At 47.4% G+C, this 19,024-nt stretch overlaps 1 protein-coding gene across 1 annotated transcript in view; it reads right to left on the bottom strand.

The window, feature by feature from the left end:
* LOC107295168 (alpha-2-macroglobulin) overlaps positions 1-19,024 on the bottom strand; it is a gene marked incomplete at its 5' end in the record, with an annotated part of 46,703 nt that overhangs the window by 12,864 nt on the left and 14,815 nt on the right. Inside the window, 9 exons of the mRNA XM_015824469.1 lie at positions 804-1,030; positions 3,898-4,063; positions 6,195-6,269; positions 8,199-8,328; positions 10,662-10,746; positions 13,139-13,315; positions 14,222-14,305; positions 16,317-16,368; positions 18,643-18,764. Coding sequence (XP_015679955.1) covers positions 804-1,030; positions 3,898-4,063; positions 6,195-6,269; positions 8,199-8,328; positions 10,662-10,746; positions 13,139-13,315; positions 14,222-14,305; positions 16,317-16,368; positions 18,643-18,764 — 1,118 coding nt within the window. The remainder of the gene's footprint in view (positions 1-803; positions 1,031-3,897; positions 4,064-6,194; positions 6,270-8,198; positions 8,329-10,661; positions 10,747-13,138; positions 13,316-14,221; positions 14,306-16,316; positions 16,369-18,642; positions 18,765-19,024) is intronic.

The raw sequence follows: 19,024 nt of genomic DNA, 5'->3' as shown, positions 1-19,024 counted from the left end.
TATTCTATTCTATTCTATTCCATTCTATTCTATTCTATTCTATTCTATTCTATTCCTATTCTAATCTATTCTGTTCTATTCTGTTCTTATTCTGTTCTATGCTATTCCGATTCTATTCTATTCTGATTCTATTCTATTCTATTCTGATTCTATCCTATCCTATCCTATCCTGTCCTGTTCTTATTCTATTCTATTTCTATTTCTATTTCTATTTCTATTTCTATTTCTATTCTATTCTATTCTATTCTATTCTATTCTATTCCGATTCTATTCTATTCTACTATTCTGTTCTGTTCTGTTCTGTTCTGTTCTGTTCTGTTCTTCTATTCTATTCTATTCTATTCTATTCTATTCTATTCTATTCTATTCTATTCTATTCCTATTCCTATTCCTATTCCTATTCCTATTCCTATTTCTATTCTTCTGTTCTGTTCTATTCTATTCTACTATTCTGTTCTGTTCTGATTCTATTCTATTCTGTTCTGTTCTGTTCTGTTCTGTAGTAGGCCAAGGAAGAGCAGCAGTGGGACAAGGGAGAGTCATTTTATCCAAAGATGCCAGCTGCTGTCCCGGCCCCGCTCCCCCCGGCCCTCATGTACTACTAGTGCAGGCAACTTTAAGACTTGTGGACTTCAGCTCCCAGAATTCCTCAGCCAGCAAAGCTGGGAGTTGAGGTCCACAAGTTTTAAAGTTGCCAAGGTTGAGGACCCCTATACTAGTGTGTTTTGCAATCCATCTTAGAACCCCATCTCTCTGATAGAAGTCTTCTTCCACCCCGAAGCACCCCAACGGGAGCCACCAACCTGTGTTGAAGAGAATCCTCCAGAAGGATTCTGTTGCTTGGTAAGCCACGTCACAATCTTGGTGGCCGCTGCCAGATCCTCCTCGGATGGTGATGGGCTTCTCTTCAGGTGAGTAAGGAGCACGTAGCTGGTCATTTCCACCTCTGCTGAAGGAGCTCGGGGCTCGTAGTACCAAGGCTGCTTCACCTCTGGCTTCGCAGGCCTCTCCCAGTGAATGGAGCCGTCGTCTTCGCGGAGCCCAAAAGAAAGAAAGAGAGTTAAGTCTTTGGGTTCAGATCATCCAAAGATGGCTACTGGCAGTCCTCAACTTACAACTTGCAAATTCAGGAAGTTACAACTGCCCTGACGTATGACCAATTTTTTCACTCTTATGACTGTTGCAACATCCCCGTGTCACGTCATCCAAATCCGGGCACTTGACAACCGGTATGTATTTAATAATAATAATAATAATAATAATAATAATAATAATAATAATAATAATAATAATAATAATAATAATAATAATAATAATAATAAAGTTGGAAGGGACCTTGAAGGTCATCTAGTCCAACCCCCTGCTCAGGCAGGAAACCCTATACCAGTGGTGGTGAACCTATGGCACGGGTGCCAGAGGCGGCACTCAGAGCCCTTTCTGTGGGCACGCGCGCCGTCGCCCCAGTCCTAGGCCTTCAGCTGGGTTTTATAAAACCTTTTCGCTTTAGGTCTTTGCCGCCGTGTACAAAAAAAAAAAGGTTCAATCAATCAGTCAATTTCAACTTCTCGTGGGAAAAAAAAAGATCTTGCAAAGTTGGAATTGATTGATTGAACTTTTTAGTCCCACCCAGTCTGCCGTTACAACCGCAGCCACGCCCACCCAATGGGCCACGCCCACCCGGCACCCGATGATGCATAAGTGGGTTTTGGGTTGCAGTTTGGGCACTCGGTCTCTAAAAGGTTCGCCATCACTGCCCTATACCATTTCGGACAAATGGCCGTGCAGTCTCTTCTTAAAAACTTCCAGTGTTGGAGCATTCACAGCTTCTGGAGGCAGGTTGTTCCACTGGTTAATTGTTCTAACTGTCAGGAAGTTTCTCCTTAATTCCAGGTTGCTTCTCTCCTTGATTAGTTTCCACCCATTGCTTCTTGTCCTGCCTTCAGGCGCTTTGGAGAACAGCTTGACTCCCTCTTCTTTGTGGCAGCCCCTGAGATACTGGAACACGGCTATCATGTCCCCCCTCGTCCTTCTCTTCATTAAACTAGACATACCCAATTCCAGCAGCCTTTCCTTATATGCTTTGGCCTTCAGTCCCCTAATCATCTTTGTTGCTCTTCTGTGTACTCTTTCTAGAGTCTCAACATCTTTTTTACATTGTGGTGACCAAAACTGGATGCAGTATTCCAAGTGTGGCCTTACCAAGGCATTGTAAAGTGGTATTAATACACTTCACGTGATCTTGATTCTATCCCTCTGTTAATGCAGCCTAGCACTGTGTTGGCCTTTTTGGCAGCTGCAGCACACGGCTGGCTCATATTTAGGTGATTGTCCACTAGGACTCCGAGGTCCCTCTCACAGTTACTACTATGACAGTTGCCCTGTCCAGGAGTCATATGATCCCCTTTTGCGATCTTCCGACAAGCAAAGTCCATGGGGAAGCCACTTGACCTAACCATGTGACTTGCCGCTTAACAACCGTGGCAAGCAAGGTCGTAAAATGGGGCAAAACTCAACATATACCCTATCTGGCTTAGCAAGAGAAATTTTGGCCCGTAGTAAAACAAAGTCATCTGCATCTTCTGGAGGGACAAACGTCCTCTTGGCCCACGACGACTCGTGACCTTCTTCTACCGGTCTACTATTGAAAGCGTTCTCACATACTGTATTGCGGTTTGGTGTGCTGGCTTGACAGCCGCGGACGGGAAGGTACTACAGAGGGTGGTGAGCACGGCACAAGATATCGAGGGCTGTTCCCTGACACCACTGGATGACATCGCCAGGGCCCGTTGCCTTGGTAGAGTGAGGAAAATTCTCAGGGATGACTCACACTCTGGTTGGTACCCTTTTACTCTCCTACCATCGGGTAGGAGATACAGAAATATAGCCAGCTGTACCAACAGGCTGAAGAACAGCTTTTATCCATGGGCCGTCAGGCTTCTGAATGGGACATAATTTTATGCACGACAGACTCGTGAGGCCGGTGTGCTGTGCAATTAGCTCACAGCGGTGATGGCGAACGTTTTAGAGACCCGAGTGCCCAAACTGCCGGGTGCCAGGTGGGCGTGGCCCCCTGGGTGGGTGTGGCCAAGTGCGGGTGGTCACCTCGATATTGCTTGTGGGGAGGGACGCCTGTGGGGGCTGGGCAGGGTTGGGGGAGATCCAGGGTGTCTCTGGCAGGCGGGGCGGTGGGCAGGAGTCCTGCGGGGTGAGGTGAGGCGAGGCAGAGCGGGGATGCCATTGTCGCAGGGCAAGGTGAGGCAGGGGCTGGGGCGGCTGCTGCCTGACACCATCGGCCCCCACGCACAGATTCCAGTGAGCGCATGGGGACCGACAGCGTCCGTCAGCAGCCACAGCCTGCCGGCCTCTCGACCGGCGCACTCTGGGGCTCCGCAGCCCACTGCCAGTAGTTCAGAGAAGCCGGCTCTGAGCTGGACGGCTGACCAACAACTGAGGAGGCGATGCAGTGGGTCGTGCCGGGGAAAAGGAGAGCATGCGAGGCCAGGAGGGATGGGACGGGGGGGGGGGAGGGAAACCAGCTGTGCTGGGATGCATCTGGCCATGTGGGATCTCCGCAAGTTAGCGGACATCTGGTTGAAGAGGGTCAGTTGTCATCTCAGGGGCACGGCACGCGTGCCCACAGAGAGGGCTCCGAGTGCCGCCTCTGGCACACGTGCCATAGGTTTGCCACCACTGGCTCACAGGGTGTAATAAGGTGGGGGTTTGTAGTCACTGTGAGTTGTGGGGGGGGCATGGAGGGAGGCTCAGCCAATTTCACTGTATACATGTTATACTTTCACAATAAAAGGTTCGTTCATTCATTCATTCATCTCTTGGGCTGGTCCTAGAGGTAAATCCACACGCTTCTCCCGCAAATGTTTTTTTTTTCTTTCTTCTTACCTCCTTTCACAGCCTTTTCTTGAAGGGTGTGGAGTATTTCTGCCACCTTGTCCTGTTTGTGAGCCAACGCAAAAGCATAGCCCAACAAGGCCAGGTTGTACACGGGGATGTCTTTCTGCTGGGAGGCGGTCTCCAGGCAAAACAAAGCATTTCGCACCATAGAATGCTGCAGGGAGAAAAGAGGAAGGGGTTCATTCTAGAGCAGTGACCCCCCCCCAACTTTGGGGCCCCAGGGACCGGTTTCAATAGAGAGAGGTTTTTCCCGTGGACCAGAGAGGGCGTAGTTTTGTGCACTGCCTGCATCTTGGCCCGGTTTCTGGCATGCCACAGACCGATGCCCAGGGATTGGGGACTCCGGATCTAGAGCGTCTCTGTCATTTGTATAGGGTTGGTGAGATCTGAACTGCTATGAGCCGTGGTGGCCCAGTGGTTAGAAAGCAGTACTGCAGGCTAACTCTGCCGAATGCCAGGAGTTCAATCCTGACCGGCTCAAGGTTGACTCAGACTTCCCTCTTTCCGAGGTCGCTGAAATGAGGACCCAGATCAGCGACGGCGAACCTTTTAGAGACCGAGTGCCCAAACTGCAACCCAAAACCCACTTATGTATTGTCGGGTGCCGGGTGGGCGTGGCCCATTGGGTGGGCGTGGCTGCGGTGGTAATGGCACACTGGGTGGGACTAAAAAGTTCGATCAATCAATTCCAACTTTGCAAGGTCTGTTTTTTTCCCCGCGAGAAGTTGAATTCGATTGATTGATTGAAACTTTTTTTTTATTTTTGGGACACGGCGGCCGAGGCCCAAAGCGAAACGGTTTTATAAAACCCAGCTGAAGGCCTAGGACTAAGGCGACGGCGCACGTGCCCACAGAGAGGGCTCTGCGTGCTGCCTCTGGCACCCGTGCCATAGGTTCGCCACCACGGAGCTATATTGTAACCCTTCGCTGTTTCTGCTTACTATCTCTCCCCTTGATGTCAGCTAGAGAAGGGGGAGGAGAATGGAATGCGCCTTCGGCAAAGGGTTTATCTCCTGCGTTGGGAAGGGAAGGTGCAAAAAGCCGACAAGACATTGCTGAAACCCTGAGACAGCCCGGCCGTTATCAACTCTTTCCCACAACGGACTTAACACCTGGGGATTGGCCCATGTGAACTGACTGGATGAACTACAGCAGGGGTAGGCAACCTTGGCTCTTTTATGACTCGTGGACTTCAACTCCCAGAATTCTTGAGCCAGCCTGGCTCAACTTGGAAACCTCTCCCTTTCCCCTCAGCATGGCTGGCTCAGGAATTCTGGGAGTTGAAGTCCACGAGTCATAAAAGAGCCAAGGTGGCCTACCCCTGAACTATGGGGTAGGGTTTTGCTCGGGGCACTTTTAACCTATTGACCTGAGCGGGGAAACCCTCGGATCCTGTCTACTATGCCTGCTGTCAGCTTCTCCTAATAAAAGTTCCTTTTGGGAAGAAACTGCTTCCATGAGTTCTGCTTTCTTAGGATGAGGTTTTGAAGTGGGCCCTGACACCGTTCAAAGTTACACTGGCCCTAAAAACAAGTGACTTATGACCATTTTTCACACTTAACAATCGTTACAGCATCCCCATGGTCACGTGACCAAATTTGGACTCTTATCTGTTTCATATTTATGATGGTTGCACTGGTCATGTGATCCCCTTTAGCGACCTTCTGACAAGCCAAGTCAATGGGAAGGCCAGACTCGCTTAACAAGCGTGTTACTAACTTAACAACTGCGTTCGCTTAACAACCCTGGCAACAAAGCACGTAAAATGGGGCGAAACCCCCTTAACAACTGTCTTGCTTAGCAAAAGAAATGTCAGAGTCAGTTGTGGTTGTAAGTCAAGGACTACCTGTAGAGTAGGCTCTGTATAGTCTAGTACGGTAGATAAATTCCATGGTAATTGCATAAATTACCCTTCACGTTTTAGATCAAGGATGGGGGACGATGGCCCCTTGATGACTCGTGGACTTCAACTCCCAGAATTCCTAAGCCAGCCATGGCTGAGCCGTAATGGCTGGCTCAGGAATTCTGGGAGTTGAAGTCCACGAGTCATCAAGGGGCCATCGTTCCCCCACCTCTGTGTTAGATCAAAATGGAAAAACGAACTGAACTTGAGGTGGTGTGGCCAAGATGGCAGTTGCAGAGCTCCGACTTGGATGCAGTCGATGAAACTCAACTGAGAGCATCTTGACTTTTATTATGCTCAGGGGCAATCGGCTTCGTAGGGAGCTTTCTTGAAGAGATAAAGTGCTAAATGGCGTCTGTGGGAGGTGAAGATGGCTTCTTACCGTGACGGGCAAGGACATCTCCAGCAAAGCGATGGCGATGTAGGCTGACAAAGTGGCCTCATCATCAACTCCGCCCTGTAAGGAAGAAAATAGGATGCAGCCATAACTACAGAAAGGGCAGCTCCCATCTCCCCGAGCAGCTTTTCCCAACCTCCAGATACGTGGACTTCAGTTCTCAGAATTCTCACTGATGTACACGTTGCTTGGGAATTCTGGGATCTGTAGCCTACTAATTTCAAGGGTGCTTCAGGCAGGCGAAGGTCAAATCACCTTTAGGACCATATGATGCACAAAATTGGGAGAGGTGCTGCTCAGGTTGTCTATGGAGATTTTAAATCGGGGGTTTTCAAAACTGGGCCCTTTTTATGATTTGTGGACTTCAACTCCCAGAATTCCTCAGCCAGGCACGCTGGCTGAGGAATTCTGGGAGTTGAAGTCCACAAGTCAGAAAAGGGTCAAGTTTGAATACCCCTGTTCTACATCATTCAGGTCCTGGTTGTCCCAAGGGGTACTTTTTCCAAAAGCCTGTGGTAAGAACGCACCGCCACCCCCAATCCTGTTTCACTAATGCCTCCCAAATCACAAGAATAAAGCTCAGGAAAAGTTAAACACAGAAACAATGTTTCACTCGTGAGTTTGAGTAACCCCAGTCACTGAGAAAAGCGGAAACATTGACTCAAGCCTGCCTATTCACTAAAGAAGGCACCACTAAAGGCAACAGACTAAAGATAACAGGATAAAATCAATTACATTTGCTTGACGGGATTAAGACCAAGGGAAGCCGATAAGTAAGACCCATCACAAGCCTTTGTGAAACAAGGCTTTTCTTCCCTTCCATTCCCTTCCCTGATTCTCTTTTGTCTCTCTTAATTTCCTCTCTCTCTCTCTCTCTTTCTTTCTCTCTGTTTCTCTCTTTCTTTTTCTTTTTCTTCCTCCCTCCCTTTCTTCCTTTCCCTTCCTTCCTTCCTTCCTTCCTTCCTTCTTCCCTCCCTTCTTTGTTTTCTCTTTCTCATCTTCTTTTCATCTATAATCCACTTCTCTCTCCCGCCAATCAAACAATAAAAGCACACAAAGCAAGCCTCAAAATTACAAAATGCTGCAAACTGTACAAAAATCCTAATTGGTCAGCCACCTCAGAAATATGCTGCTGCCATTTTAGTTTCTGGCTACCAAATAAACAGAGAGCTTCTTTCCTGCAGCCTCCATTTTGTTTTCAGTGTCTTTCTCCCCTGGCTTGGAACCAGACCTGATTTTTCTTCCCACAAGGCAAAAAAACCCTTCTTGGTTTGTTTTTTTTCCCCCTTTGAAAAGATTTCACTTCTCATCCAAGAAGCTTCTTCAGTTCTTCAGAACTGAGGAAGCTTCTTGGATGAGAAGTGAAAGGTCTTTCAAAGGAGGAAAACCAAGAAAGCCCAGTTGCCTTTTGAAAAAGCATCTTTGTGGCTCCTGTTGATTTACATGTAAAGAGTCCCTGATTCAATTCTGTACTGCATCTCCCATATATCTTTCTCCATCTGTAATGGAGAATCTTTGCCTAGTTTCCTCCGGATAAATCTGACTACAGTTGCCATCGTCCCCAGATAACCACCACCCTTTCTTCTTATCTTCCTACCTGATCGTACCCCAACCGGTCAAGAGGTCACTTGAAGGTCCCCTTTTATCCAAAACAAGGGCCAGATAGCCGCCACTCTGCTATCAAATGCCACTGCTGATCCCATTGTTCGGCGAAATGGCTCAGCCCTCAAATCCATAGGTTAGCTAGTCTAGCCCAGGGGTTGGCAACCTTGGCTCTTTTATGACTCGTGGACTTCAACTCCCAGAATTCCTGAGCCAGCATGGCTCAGCTTGGAAACCTCCCTCTTTCCCCTCAGCATGGCTGGCTCAGGAATTCTGGGAGTTGAAGTCCACAAGTCATAAGAGAGCCAAGGTGGCCTACCCCTGGGCTAGCCCCTTGTGTTCTTTAGTGACGGCTACGCTGACCTCTCGCTGCTGGCTTTCCTGTACCTTTAGCGCATTGTTCAGGAGGGTCCCGGTGACTTGGAAGCAGCCATTTGATTTTTGCTTTAAAGCCAAAAAGTTCTGAGCTTCGATCAGGTGACGTTCCTCCACAGGGATGTATCTCTTCATTTGAGAAANTGCAAGGCAGCAAAACCCCATTAATTTGTTTTTCATTTACAACCTCTTTTACAGCTTTCAGGGTTGATTCTGGAAACATGCTTTTCCTAGAGCAGGGCTTTTCAACCTTTTCACCCATTGTACCACTTTTAGGATATGGCAATATCCGAGTACCACCAGTCGCCTAGCAAGGTGTCAAAAACTTGATGACCAAAAAAAAAAAGGGAAAAAGTGATAAAGAACAGGTAGTCCTCGACTTACAACAGTTCGCTTAGTGACTGTTTGAAGTTACAATGGCACTGAAAAAGTGCCCCCCAAGCCACAGCTGAGCAAGACACCTGCCTGCCCACCCGGCCGCGTTCTTCCTCTTGTCCGAGGTTTTCAATGTTGTGAGCATTTCTGTTGAGGATTGGCAATGGGGGTGGGGTGAGGGGGTGTTTGGTTTTTATTTCCCCCATCTGCTGGGTGGTTGCAGAAGGTTTTGGTCACTTCACATGACCCTGGGACACTGTGACCGTCATAAATATGAATCAGTTGCCAAGCATCTGAATGTAAATCACAAGATCCTGGAGATGCTGCAACATTCCAGCTGATCGGCGCTTCTTCTGGGCTCAGCAGAAGCATCAGGATCAGTGCTGCTTTCCAGCTGATTGGTGCTTCTTCTGGGCTCAGCAGAAGCACCAGGATCAGTGCTGAGCTCCAGCTGGAGCCTGGCGCTGATCCTGGCGCTTCCGCTGAGCCCTGACAGCCCTGCAGCTCCAGCCATCTCTCGCTCAGGCTTGTGCGGTGCTGCCACCAATTCAGCTCATTCCTCTCCCCCACTATCACTTTTCTAGGATGGTCGCGTACCACCTGCCAGGTGCCAATGTACCACAGGTGCTACCCATACCACTGGTTGAAAAGCCTTGTCCTAGAGCCCCTCCCCCAATCTACCAGCTGAGGTTAAAAAGAAAGAAAAAGCGATGAAAGAAACAGAGAAAAAGGGATAGAATAATCCTGAGCAGAACTAAAACAGAACCCAAGATACTTTCAGCCACAAATTCACTCTTGGTTCCTCCCAACTTGATTCTGCTCCTGGCCAGATGTAATCAGCTAGCTAGTCCTTGACTTATGACTACAATTGGGATTGGAAAAGTTGTCATTAAGTGGCATGGTTCTTAATGGGAGACATCACACGGCTGTGTTTTGTGATTTTTTTTTCTTCCTTTGGCTTCCCCATTGACTTTGCTGGTTGGAAGCCAACAGGAAATATTAATACCACTTTACAATGCCTTGGTAAGGCCACACTTGGAATACTGCATCCAGTTTTGGTCACCACGATGTAAAAAAGATGTTGAGACTCTAGAAAGAGTACAGAGAAGAGCAACTAAGATGATCAGGGGACTGGAGGCTAAAATATATGAGGAACGGTTGCTGGAATTGGGTATGTCTAGTTTAATGAAGAGAAGGACGAGGAAGGACATGATAGCAGAGTTCCAGTATCTCAGGGGCTGCCACAAACAAGAGGGAGTCAAGCTATTCTCCAAAGCGCCTGAAGGCAGGACAAGAAGCAATGGATGGAAACTAACCAAGGAGAGAAGCAACCTAGAACTAAGGAGAAACTTCCTGACAATTAGAACAATTAACCAGTGGAACAACCTGCCTCCAGAAGTGGTGAATGCTCCAACACTGGAAGTTTTTAAGAAGAGACTGGACAGCCATTTGTCCGAAATGGTATAGCGTTTCCTGCCTGAGCAGGGGGTTGGACTCAATGACCTCCAAGGTCCGTTCCAACTTTATTATTATTATTATTATTATTATTATTATTATTATTATTATTATTATTATTATTATTATTATTATTATTATTATCTTTTATTCATTAAACATGAACCTCAGTCAACTGAACATTCAAATTGGCTGGCGCTGATGGTTGACACGGGTTGCTACCAGCATCCTAGGCATCAACCGGGTATCTCCTTAAAATAATAATAATAATAATAACAACAACAATAATAATAACAATAATAATAATTATTATTATTAAAGGGACAATCAGAAATCACAATCACGTGATGTCTCGCTTAATAACTGTTGCAAAATAAGTTGACCCCCTCTTCTTTGTGGCAGCCCCTCCAATACTGGAACACTCCTATCATGTCACCCCCGGTCCTTCTTTTCTCTAGACTAGCCATACCCATACCAGCATTTCACTGGTCTGCTGCTATTCCTGCCCACAATAGCTTCCCCTGTAGGCAGGAAAATCCTTGCCTTGCGAACGATACTGGCAAAGGTGAGAAATCTATTTTCTGCAGGCACACACACATGCAAACCTGCAGGGACAACCACAGAGGCTAACGCTGTGAACCTTACCAGACATTTCCAGGCTCGTTGTTACGCTCCCCAAAGGTGCTGTAGGAACCATCAGCATGCTTGTAGTTCAACTGTCTCTGGTAGCCTGCAATGGAGGAGGAATGTTAGGTTGTACTTATTCAAGTAAACGGTGAGGCCTTACTTGAGTCAAAGCTCACAACTTGGTGACCCTGCAAAGGCCTCCATGTTTGCGATTTGACATTACAGAAATTGTTTTGTCGTTGCCTTCTTCTGGAACTGTTTACCGACCTCCGAGTCTAGCTTGGGACTTTTTGGCGGACTCCTATCCCTGAGCTCTGGTGGTTAAAGTGTAGTATTGCAGGCTAACTCTGCCGACTGCCAGCAGCTCGATCCTGACCGACTCAAGGTTGACTCAGCCTTCCATCCTTCCGAAGTCGGTAAAATGAGGACCCAGATTGTTGGGGGCAAATATGCAGATCACGTTTCTACAGTGTAAACCGCCCAGAGAGGGCTGTGAAGCACTACGGAGTGGTTTATAAGTTTAAGTGCTAAATTGTTGTTTAAAAGGTGACCGTGCCCAGACTTCTGAGGAAGAAATGGCAGATTGAAGATGGCTCAGCAAAATGCAGAACCGATAACTGCCCCGAAGGTAGACTGGCTTTTCGATAATTCTTCTTCTCTGGCAAGGGGGAAGACTTGAGATCGCCCACAAGTGATCCAGACAGTTGCTCCTTGCGAAGAGACCACAAGACAGTGGTCTCCGTCCGGTTTAAAGCTCTAGGACAGGGGTCTTCAAACCTGGCCCTGTTATGACTTGTGGACTTCAATTCCCAGAATCCCTCAGCCAGCGTAGACTGGCTGAGGAATTCTGGGAATTTAAGTCCACAAGTCATAAAAGGGGCCAAGTTTGAGGAGCCCTGCTCTAGGCAATAAGGGAACGCTGAAACTATGGTCAGCATCTTTAAAGGATACTGGGTTCATATAATGTACTCCCTTTTCTAATCGCTTTTGGGAATTGCTTGTTAACTGCTTTTTAGCTACAGATAGTCCTTGCCTTACAGCCATTCATTTAGTGACCATTCGGCACTGAAAAAAGCAACTTATGACCATTTTTCACCCTTATGAAGTTGCAGCGTCCCCGTGGTCACGTGATCAAAATTTGGACGCTTGGCAACTGGTTCATATTTACTACGGTTGCCGTGTCCCGGGGTCACGTGATCCCCTTTTGCGAGCTTCTGACAAGCAAAGTCAATGGGGAAGCCAGATTCACTTAACCGGGTTACTAACTGTGGCAAGAAAGTTCACAAAATGGGGCAAAATTCAGTTAACCTCTGTCTTGCTTAGCGACAGAAACTTTGGGCTCAATTGTAGTCATCAGTTGAGGACTACCCATATTAGGAACCTTCGGATTGACAGGTCCGAAAACACACGGTGAGCTTCCTTCAATCCTCAGCGAAAGAACTTTTTATTAATTAAAACTTGGATTTTAGAAAGCTGCCAATAGACTAGGCCAGGGGTAGGCAACCTGGGCTCTTTTATGACTCGTGGACTTCAACTCCCAGAATTCCTGAGCCAGCATGGCTCAGCTTGGCAACCTCTCCCTTTCCCCTCAGCATGGCTGGCTCAGGAATTCTGGGAGTTGAAGTCCACAAGTCATAAAAGAGCCAAGGTTGCTTACCCCTGGAGTAGGGGTTGAGATAAATCTGAAATAAGATTTTGGAATTAGTTATAAAGGATCCTTCCCATGGGAAAATGCTTTTTGTTTTGAATTCTTTAAAAAAACACAATAAAACTTTAAAAATTGGGAGAGAGAACTTGAGGGAACTAAAGATTGCAGTTACAGTAGAAGACTCACTCATGACAACAGAGATGCCTTCTGCGTGGTAAGATAAAATATTTATTAAATAGAAATATCCCTCTTAAATAAAAAGGGAAAATTACCATTATTATCTTTTTTTCATTCTCCATTTTAGAACGAAATGGAAAATAGGTTCAAAAGATAAGCAGCCATGGCCTGAAACTGAAACTACAACGATCAGAATTGACCACTATAAATTAATATAATTGATGGTTTGCTGATCACTCAGTTAAGGTCACGTTTCCAGTAAAATTAGCAGACATACATTATTTGATTACTGTATTGATCCTTTCTATTAGGCCAGGGGTAGGCCACCTTGGCTCTTTTATGACTCGTGGACTTCAACTCCCAGAATTCCTGAGCCAGCATGGCTCAGCTTGGAAAACTCTCCCTTTCCCCTCAGCATGGCTAGTTCAGGAATTCTGGGAGTTGAAGTCCACGAGTCATAAAAGAGCCAAGGTGGCCTACCCTTGTATTAGGGCCTGATTATTAATCTTGTCAGTCAATTCCTTGAGAGTTGCCTTGAGGCAAGACGGGCGGCAAACAAATGCAAACAAACTAATGCAAACAAACAAACAAATAAATTCCTCTTGTTCTTCCTCCCTCCAAGGAAAAGAAGTTAAGAGGTCCTTCTGCAGAACTCCGTGAATCCTCTTACCAGCCACTAAGTAGCCAATCGTCTTCGACTTGATTTCGTCGTTCAGCTGGTCTGTTGCGTTCAGATAGTCCAAGATGTAAACGTTGGGGGCCAAGAGGGCCATGTTCTGCTCCCCGCAGCCAGAGGGCAACCGGATAAGCTGCTGCACGTTCTGGATGGCCGAGCTTAAGATGTCACCTGTGGCAGGCAAGAAAGATACAACAGGTATCAAGAGTTTAAATAGGAGCCAGCTGTTTGCTGCAGCGGCCAAAAAAAGCCAACACGGTGCTAGGCTGCATCTCACAGAGGGATCGAATCAAGACCACGTGAAGTGGTAATGCCACTTTACAATGCCTTGGGAAGGCCACGCTTGGGATACTGCATCCAGTAAAAATGAAAAAAAGATGTTGAGACTCTAGAATAGACATGTCAAACACAAGGCCCGGGGGCCGGATGCGGCCCGCGAAGTGGTTTCATGTGGCCCGCGAAGCCATCCTGGAAACAGTGAGGGAACGGCCCCCGCTGCCTTGGCCCTGGCCCAGGCCAGCCGGGAGCCAATATACAATTTTGTGGTGGCCATCTTGGCATTTGCCCCGGTGGACCATGCCTTGGCACTTGCCCCGGTCCCACCCCCTTCTGCTAGAGACCCTCAGATCTGTCCCACTGTTGCCCAAGCCCCCATAGGCACCCTTGACACGAATGATGTAGAACTGGCCACGCCCACCCATTAGGCCACACCCAGTCCGTCCACGCCCACCCAGTAGGCTGCACTCACTCTGGCCACACACCCCAGCCCCCCCAGGGCAACCGCAATGCTGATGCGGCCCTCAGTGAAATTGAGTTTGACACCCCTGCCCACCTAGTAGTCTGAAAGCATGCAAGTGCGAGTAGATAAATAGGTACCACTTCAGAGGGGAGGGAACGGTGTTCCGTGTGCCTCAGCATATAGTCGTGCTGGTCACATGACCCACGGAAAGGGTCTTCCTACAACGCTTTTTTCCCTTGGCTAAGAAACGGAAATGAGCACCGCCCCCTCGAGTTGGACGTGACTGGACGGGGAAACCTTTAGCTGCAAGCAGATTCTTGCAATAGCGCGTCACTTACCCAACACAGAGAAGAAAGCTCTTGCCGATTTCTCCACAACGTTCTCTGGGACCTTTAGGGAAATAGTTGCGGATGGGCTGCCTTCTGCGAGAAACGAGGAGAAGGGGAAAAAAAAAGAGAGAGTCCGGATTGAGCCTCTTGGTTCTTGGTACTGTTAACCCTTTTCACTTCCTGCTGTCTCTGCCCGTTATTTAATCCAATGCATGGAGATATTTAAGAATTGGCCTCTCCTTTTCACAGGCTCTAGGACCCACCTGTAGGTCTAAGGCTGCACGTTTTCCCACCCCTATTCTATATGTATCTTTTGCTGACAAAGAGTTAGAGGGAGACTAGTATAGCTATTTCGAGCTATTTAGTTCTCATCAGCTAGCGATACCACCCTTCTGAGATTCGAACCTGGGCCGCTTGCATGTTAGGCAGCTATATTAACCTCTGACAAAGAGTTAAAGGGAGACTAGTATAGCTATTTCGAGCTATTTAGCTCTCATCCGCTAGCCATACCACCCTTCTGAGATTCGAATCTGGGCCGCTTGCATGTTAGGAAGCTATATTAACCTCTAGGCCAGTGGTAGCGAACTTATGGCACGGGTGCCAGAGGCGGCACTTGGAGCCCTCTCTGTGGGCACACATGCCATTGCCCCAGCCTCGCCTCCCCCCGTGAACCCCTCCTCTCCAGCTGGGGCGGGGGCAGTTTTTGGGCACTCGGTCTCTAAAAGGTTTGCCATCACTGCTCTAGGCCACAGGCTCTCCTCACTTCTGTCAGCTGAACCAGGGAGGATACATAATAAGTGTAAATGTAAGGATCATACTATAGAGCAGCATTTCTCAAATTTGGCAAGTAAGACATGTGGACTTAGGCTGGTTAGGGAATTCTGGGAGTTGGAGTACATATGTCTTAAAGTTGCTGTTTTGGAGAAACATCAATGTATTGTAGAGCAGGGGTCCCCAACCTTTTGGGCACCAGGGACCGGTTACGTGGAAAGAGGTTTTTCCGCGGACCGGAGGGGGCGTGGTTTTGCGTGCTGCCTGCATCCCGTGGATGGGGCTTTGCTTGTTTGTGCGGACCGGTTGCTGGCATGCTGCGGTCCGGTACTGGTCCACGGATCGGGGTTGAGGACCCCTGTTGTAGAGGACCATTAATCCATTTTTAAATGGGTTTTTAAAAATCGTCATTGCAAGGATGGGATAACTTTCCTGCGGTTGTGAAATGCTAATTAGGATTAGAGGCGATCAGTTCTAGAGAACACGGTGATCACAGGTTCAGTTTTGGCCCGAAATTTCCAGCAGGAAAAGCTCTAAAGACTTGGCTAAAAGGTAGATTTTTTTAAGCTACCTTGTAATTATTATTGGATCACATTATTTCATGGACCGAACCTGCCAGGCAATTAAGTACCTGTTTAATATGTTGAGGTGCCTTAGGGGAAAAATTAAACATAGGGGATCAATTACAGCTTAAGCTGGCAAAGCTTTATGTCTTTGGAGATTTTCAGTCACACAGTAGATGACTCAAAGGTGTTTTTTCAAAAAGCAACTGGACTTTATTTTTCTTTGAAGATATGTCACTTCTCGTCCAAGAAGCTTCATCAGTTCTAACTGGGTGATGGGGTGATGGAAGGATTTAGATCTTATTCCTTCCATGCCCCCCACCACCACAATCCACTCAGAATTGATGAAGCTTCTTGGATGAGAAGCGACACGTATTCTCCTTCCTGAAGGAAAAAAAATGTCCAGAAAAAAGGACCCTTGAGACGACGGGCAAAGCTTTATACATCATAGTGAGCATCCTGATTTACACCTGGAAAACAGCCAGTTCAGTAACCAGGTGTGGAAGATTATGTGACTCTCTCGTCGTGTGGCTGGATAAATAAGTATCCGTTACTTTATTCAACCATTCCCAATTCGGCACCCTCTAGCTGAGCAGGGACTCAGTCCCCGTCCCTCTAATCCACAATAATCCATGTGGGCTGAGGACGATGAGATTTGTATTCCAACACGTTTGGAGCCCAGAGAAGGCCGAACTCACTTTGGAGCTGACTTTGTGCATTAATTGTGGAAGGAATATTGCAGAAAGTGGGGGCTGCTGGTCGATACTTACTGTTTCCACAGAGCAGATTGTTGATCACCACTTCCTTCTCGATTCCTTCAGGCTTTACGATAAGAGAAGAAGAAAGTGAACGTTAGATAGTTTTAAAAGTTCTTCAGTTATCATCTGAATTTTTTTTAAAAAAATCTCCTGTGCTGATGAGAGCTGGGTAGAGGAGGAACTGTGATGTTGCTGCAAGGAATACAATATTGGGAGAGACAGACAGACAGCGTTTGAACCCACAAGAAAATGCAGGTGTGGAGGGTGGAAAAAAAGAAGAAGAAGGAAGCAGCGGTGCCAAGTTGGGATACCATTTTGAGGGACACTGAAGCTGAGTGTAGATTATATGTATCTATAAATTCAGTGCTCCTGGGGAGGAAAGCTATGGCAAATCTAGACAGCATACTAAAAAAGCAGAGACGTCACCCTGCCAACAAAAGTGCTTATAGTCAAGGCCATGGTTTTCCCAGTTGCAATGTATGGCTGTGAAAGTTGGACCATAAGAAAGGCTGAGCGCCAAAGAATTGAGGGAGGCCTTTGAACTATGGTGCTGGAGAAGACTCCTGGGAGTCCCCCGAACTGCAAGGCGATTAAACTGGTCAGTCCTAGAGGAGATCAACCCTGACTGCTCTTTAGAAGGCCAGATCCTGAAGTTGAAACTCAAGTACTTTGGCCACCTAATGAGAAGGAAGGACTCACTGGAGAAGAGCCTAATGCTGGGAAAGACTGAGGGCAATAGAAGAAGGGGACGACAGAGAAGGAGGTGGCTGGACGGAGTCACTGAAGCAGTAGGCCTGAGCTTAAATGGACTCCAGAAGATGGTAGAGGACAGGAAGGCCTGGAGGAACGTTGTCCATGGAGTCACGATGGGTCGGACACGACTTCGCAGCTAACAATAACAATGTAAATTCAGTACTCCGGTTAATGTTTTGAATGGAAGAGTGGAGAGAACGTTCACGTCAGTAGGATTTGCAGAGGATATAAAATTAGGTGTGACACCAAGCACCTATCCCTGAAGTAAAATGACCTTGATGGACAAAAACGGGCGCTGAGAAATCACAGAATGAAATTTAACAGAAATAGGAAAGGCTTTAATCTTACAGGGTGTTGGACAGGATGGCCCAGACAAGCCCTTTCCATTCCCTGATCCTGTACCTTCCTGCTTCCTAATGTCTGATTTTGTTTTTAAAAATACACGCAGTCATTTTCTTAGTCTCTTGTGAAGGGTTCATTAATTACCTCGATTAATTACAATTGGGATTGGGACTTCCATTGCTAAGCAAAACGGTTGCTAAGTGAGTTGCATCTGATTTTATGACTCCCCCCTCCCCCCACAGTTAAATGAATCATCCTGGCTGTTAAGTGAATTACACCGTTGTTAAGTGAATCCAGCTTCCCCCATTGACTTTGCCTATCAGAAGCTGGCTGGGAAGGCTGCAAATGGAGATCCTATGACCCCCCAGGATGCTGCAGCTGTCATAAATACACGCACGCTGCCAAGCACGCACGTTTCTGACAACGTGACGCCATGATGGTCATAAGTGTGAGGACCAGGCATTTCAGTGCCATCGTGATTTCGAATGAATGATCGCAAATTGTGGATTGCCTGTAGTTGCCTCCCAGGTGCCAGGCAAGGGATAACTGGGTTGGTTTGTTTTTTTAAATCTCCTTTAAAGTCATGGGTCCACCGAGGTAGCATCTCGCTCAGGGTTTCTCACCTCAGCAACTTTAAGGACTCCGGTGAATGCTAGCTGGGAATTCTGGGAGTTGAAGTCCGTTCAGCTTAAAAAGTTGCTCAGTTTGAGAAACACCGAGTCAGCTGAACTGGACGGGTGCCAGCAAACTAGGCCGGGTTGGACCCGCTTTCGACTTGGATGGGAGAGTCAAAGGAAGGCAAAAGGTTGTAGGATGGAGAGAGAGAGAAGTGAAAAATCCTTCTGAAAGGAAGTGACCGCCAACCACTCTTACGCTGTCACCAAGAAAACCCTAGGCCAGGGGTAGGCAACCTTGGCTCTTTGATGACTCGTGGACTTCAACTCCCAGAATTCCTGAGTCAGCCTGGCTCAGCTTGGAAACCTCTCCCTTTCCCCTCAGCATGGAAGGCTCAGGAATTCTGGGAGTTGAAGTCCACGCGTCATAAAAGAGCCAAGGTGGCCAACCCCTGCCCTAGGCCTCAATTTACTGGGAAACATTACTCTGAAGAGGTTACCTAGCAGCCTAAACAAACCCACAAGCTCGGAGAACGAACCTTCACCCTCGACGTTACTCTGACTTTAATATTTCGTTACTCTTAGTCCACCCTTGCCCGCCCCCACACGTGAAAGCAGCCCGTACGTACCTCGACCAAGAGGGTTTTGATCACAATGTCCCTTTGTCCTTTGGGAGGCACTTCCGCGATTTCATTGCCACAGAGCTGGGTGGATTTCAGGGCCTCTGCAGTTATTGTGAAGTTGACTTCCCCTAAGAACCAAAATGGACACTTAAGTCAGGTGTACCCCGAGGATGCCTGACCGTCTCTTGTTCCTTCCAGTCTGCTTGCAGAGGAGCAAAGGGGGCAATTTCATGCTTTCCCCCCTTTATCTCTTGTTTTTTTTCCATCTGAGTAAGGATAAGCAGCTCGTGAAATCCGAGGGAGCTGAGCAGGGTCTAGGTCTAGGCCAGGGGTAGGCAACCTTGGCTCTTTTATGACTTGTGGACTTCATCTCTCTCTCTCTGTCTCT

Source organism: Protobothrops mucrosquamatus, unplaced genomic scaffold, assembly GCF_001527695.2.
Source record: "Protobothrops mucrosquamatus isolate PMUCROS unplaced genomic scaffold, P.Mucros_1.0 scaffold2246, whole genome shotgun sequence".
NCBI lineage: Eukaryota > Metazoa > Chordata > Lepidosauria > Squamata > Viperidae > Protobothrops > Protobothrops mucrosquamatus.
Note: the sequence above shows the minus strand (reverse complement) of the source record. Positions and strands in the feature narration are given on the sequence as shown.